The sequence below is a fragment of the Echinococcus granulosus genome, assembly GCF_000524195.1.
Source record: "Echinococcus granulosus chromosome Unknown EG_S00171, whole genome shotgun sequence".
Taxonomy (NCBI): Eukaryota; Metazoa; Platyhelminthes; class Cestoda; order Cyclophyllidea; family Taeniidae; genus Echinococcus; species Echinococcus granulosus.
The window spans coordinates 14,219-18,928 of NW_020170551.1; the positions used below are offsets into that span (position 1 = coordinate 14,219).

Below are 4,710 nucleotides of genomic sequence, written 5' to 3' on the forward strand. Positions count from 1 at the left end.
TAATATTTCCTTATTGCACTATCCGTTTTCCCGAAGTGAGTGTTAGCACATCCTCCACGCGGATATAACTTGCCTACAAAAAAACTAGACCATCAGATCCAAAGTTAGCCTTCTTCCTTGCAAAGTAATTCGGATAGAGGAAGGTAGGGAGTGGGACTGATATCAAAACACGAAAGGGGAAAGAAAGACAACCTTTATTAGGGATTAAATACTAAGTATTTCCTAGATGACCCCCAGGAAAATGCATCTAAATGGCTGTTTATATTCCTCCTGCGGCAAATGGTTGCAGTTTTAATATGTGACTTGGTCAAATATTGTGCCAAACACGATATTTGTTTACACAAATCTGTGACCAGCAAATATTTGGACATTATCACTATTTTGACAGATACCATACCTGGAGCGAGAAATGGATAGCTGATGTGTGTGTGTGTGTGTGTCAACGTGTCATCTCAGTGGTTGTATATAACTGTGGAAGTGAACTGGAGAGTGTCGCATGGAGTGACAGCCCGTAGGCATCATCAGACTATGAAGGCCATAGAGAGAGAGGGGGTAATTTAGAGGGGGTGCCAGAAGTTGGTGAAACTACTAGATTGCTAAAAAGGCTAGAGGGTTGATTATTCCTGCAAGGTAGTATTCACTTTTTGGAGCAAGCGATCCTCATCCTCTCATAACAGTGTAAGTCATATCAGGCCACCCCCCAAAACAACTACCATCGCACGAGTTCACAAGATCACATCCGGCCATATAATCTCTAAAAGAACACCTTTACAGGGAAAAATATTGCAATGTTTTGTCTGCTCTTGATGGAACAACTAATAGAACACACCTTTGGGCATAGAAATGAGGATAGCGGAGGTATTATCAAGATTTGGCTGTGAAGATTGCACGAAGGACTCACTTCCACGCACTTATCAGGTTCAGTGCTCGCTGTTTTCGTCATCCTAGGTGTGTACACCAACACACAGAGAAGGACAGCTTCGTAGCATTGCATTCGTAACCAGTGATATGGAGGCGATTTCAGCCCTGTGGCATGTCAGGGCACAAGGTACCCATCGGACAGGCAGGTAGGTCTGACTACAACCACAACACTTGGCACTGAGGCAGTGTCACCTCATCGCTTCGGTAAAGCTCAGTAGTTGAACCGTTAAATGTCAAAGTCTACAGATTTAGGGAGGACAGTATCCAACTTATCCTTATTTGCCAGGCAGAAAGTTGCATACCCTTCGAATCTCCCAGTTCTCTACGTTGTCTAATCACTCGTCGATTTGGTTTTCAACTGATTCACTTACCACGATCTTTGGAGAAGCCATGTGAGACCATCAACGGGGAAGAAGGATGTCGTTACACTCGTGCATAGGCAGAAGTGTCGAACTGCCACTTTAGAATGTGTTGAGACATATCATGAAGGAACTTGATGGACACTAATTGCACCTTTACTACCGCATGCAATGCTACCCCGAGCTGCGTTGACCGCCGTCCAAGCCCAATCCACCCGGCAGCCATATGCGAACAGCTCGCATGGTGGTCGGTGAGCTCGAGCCATCACGAATGCCAGTAGGATGAACACACGTTGACACTTGACACCATCCCTTGTACATTTGAATATAGTTCCTTCTTTTCCACCCTCTCTTTCCTGTCCAATCACTCAGCTTACTGACGTCGATGGGACGGGAGGTCTTCCTTACCTCACTCCGACGTGTGAGAGCTCCGGCAATGAGCATTACCTATCCAAAAGTTGGGTCGAAACTGCACCACAAGCATACACACAAACACAGACATACACACAAGACACGTAACGTTGTGTAGGGTTAAAGTAAATGACAGCATCCACCTCCCAAAACATGGCGCAAAAGCATAATCAGCAGTGTGTTTATTAGTGGTGTACTTATCAAAGTCTCTGTTCGTTGTTTTCGCCTCCTTAGGTGTCATGCCAGTGCATAATTTGCCGATCACATGGGCAGCTCTGACTACAGTCAAAATATTTGGCACTGATGCAGTGTCACCTTACTGCTTCGGCAAAGCTAGGCAACAATAAAGCAGAAAATTAAAGTCAAAGCACATTGAGGAGGACATTCTTCCACTTTTCATTATTTGTCAGGCTAATTGCGCCATGCACTTGGGATGATCTGACTTTACTGCTCTATCAATTCACTCGTCAATCTGACCTTCAAGTGACTCACTTGTCAGGCTTTTTGTAGGAGTCAAGTAAACTCGCTTCTGTAGGAGGAAGAAGAAGAAGAAGAAGGGAGACGGAAGCAGAAACACGGAAGACACCCGACAAAGTGTCGGGCTTCCACTCGACACTTCTGTTAAATGTGACACATAGCAGCGCATTAAATATATTCATGAAAAGGCCTTTTCTTGTCCACCCCTTTGTCGCCTTTACACTGCTAAACACACCCGCAACATCTGTTCAACGATGACTGCTAATTGTCCTTTTGCTGCCTTCCCTCATCCTCATATTCGTGGCTGCGTTGACGCTTGCCTGCCTCATATTTCCCACTTTCATCGCCTTGCCGACCGTCCTTCCATGGGCAATAAAATGCTTGGAAGTGTTTCACTTTGTGGTTTTGCAATGTCACTATGGTGGATTGGAGGCAGTAGAAAGAACCGATGTTGGGGCTAGTTAGTGGGTTGAGCATGCAGAGCAGGTGGAGCATTGCTGCTGCTGCTGCTGTTGTTGTTGTTGTTGTTGGTGTAACGGAAATAAGGAAGCATCAACGGAAGGTGACTAGGTGGAAGGAGTGCTTTCTTATAAACTGTCTTTTAAGTAGGGCTAGGCAATTTTCCTGTCCTCCGTTTTTGGCTGTAGGGAGGCATTCCAAGTAAGACTTGGTCGTGGCGGATGGTGATGAGCTGAATATGGAGTGGCTGAGGACTGTTCTAATGCATGCACAGCAGCCCTATTATGAGTTGATTCATGTCCGCATCTGACGCAGCTCACCTCTGGTGGTATGCATTCCACCGTTTTAGCTCACGTAGACAATGCGGAAATTGGTCCTTTCTTCACAAACTTGAATGGTGTTTCTGTATTGGTGATAGGCCAACCAGGCTGAGTCATAAGCATCATCCCCTCCATCCCGCACTTTGTCACGCATTATGTCACATTCCTTTACTGATATTAGGCACGAGGTCATCGGTTGGGTCATTTCATCTTAGGTGTGAGGAGCTCTCCTGCATTGGATTGAATTATGAAATGATTAGTGGAACAGAGAGGCCGTAGGCCCTGTTGTTCAGGCTGCAGAATGCGAGCCACCTCCCTACAGTGGCTGCATTCAAATTGCTCCACAAACACGCATACACACATACAAGGTGAATGCTACCGCTACAAAGCATCACATTGTAGCTTGGAGATCAACCAATGCATGGAAATAAGCACTCTCGTGGTTGGATTGGCTAACGCTCTTCTGCGTCAGGTTCCGCTTGATTCAACTGGCTACACTTCTTCTCTTCTTTTTAACCCTCTCCCTCCCTCTCTCTCTCAACCTGCTTTTCATGACACCTACGTACTGTCATTTCAAGGGACGTTGTCCAGTCCACTTCCACACTGACATGCAACCACTGAGGTGACACGGTGGTATGACCCTTTGCTGTTTGGTTCTTGTTGTGGTTTTGCATCTGTAAGGCAGTAAACTTATCCAAATATATACTGTTTACAGACTCGCATAAACAAATGTTGCCTTTGACTTTCATTTTGCCAAAATACAAGTTTGTACCAAGTGCATTGACTGGACGGGTGGGATTTATTGCAGCACTGAATTACAAGTGGACAAAATTCTTCCATTTATCGTTCTGATGACAGCAAGGCGTTGCCCATAATTGAACCATGAATGCGCTTCCCTCCTACCTTCCCTCTTTACATTCTACATCTCTCACTCCTCCCCTTTTTCCTTTCTTCATCCCCTTTTTCCTTCCGCGTTCCATCACCATTGAATTGTAGGGAAGAAGGGTAGCCCTGAATGTGATGTGTTATTCTGATTTGTCTACAAGTTTCAACCAACCTGACTTGGAGAAAGCCCTAACTTCAGGGTGGATATTTTCCATAGGGAGACATTATCCCCATGTACGCGTGGAAATGTTTGTTGCTCGCGTCAGGATCCAATTTGTGCTCTTCTTGCCACTACTTACATCCTGCCAGCATTCCTTACATTTTGATCTATATTCTTCCAAAAACAAGGTTCAGTCTGTGGTCTATGCACAATCCATCAATCAGCCTACATCATGCCATCCCACATCCCAAGTCACTCACTCGCACATTCACTGCCGACTGACGCATGAGATAACACAAAGTAAAGCGCTTTCTCTTATTCCAATGATAATTGCTGCATACTCGTCAAGGTGGCAAAAGCGACAAATTAGACGAAGAAAGAGAAGTAGTAGGAGAAGAAACGCTAGGGGGGATTAAGGCAGTCACGAATGCAAGTGTGGAGGCGGACGGCAGCAGGCAGCAGGGCAATTAGTACTCATCGTGGAACGGATATTCCGGGTGCTCCTTAAGGCTGAAAGAGCAAACGGGGAACAGGGAGAAGTGTGCATCTATTCACAGGGCCTACCTGACTTCAAATACATTACAAGGCTCATTAATCCTCAGTACACCATATTAACACATAGTGGAAGGGGGTTATGGTGGGGAGAAGAGCCCTCCATATCAAGAAACAAGGACTTACGATGCAAACAGGAATAGGCGCCTGTATGTACCAATCGTAC

The 4,710-nt window shown here is 45.5% G+C and overlaps 1 protein-coding gene across 1 annotated transcript in view; it reads right to left on the reverse strand. All coding sequences in view use genetic code 11, as the record gives it.

The window, feature by feature from the left end:
• Positions 1-4,459: 4,459 nt before the first annotated feature.
• The window catches only part of EGR_09846 (1,5-anhydro-D-fructose reductase), a gene marked incomplete at both ends in the record, with an annotated part of 1,157 nt that continues 906 nt past the window's right edge, over positions 4,460-4,710 (reverse strand). Inside the window, one exon of the mRNA XM_024499095.1 lies at positions 4,460-4,502. Coding sequence (XP_024346477.1) covers positions 4,460-4,502 — 43 coding nt within the window. The remainder of the gene's footprint in view (positions 4,503-4,710) is intronic.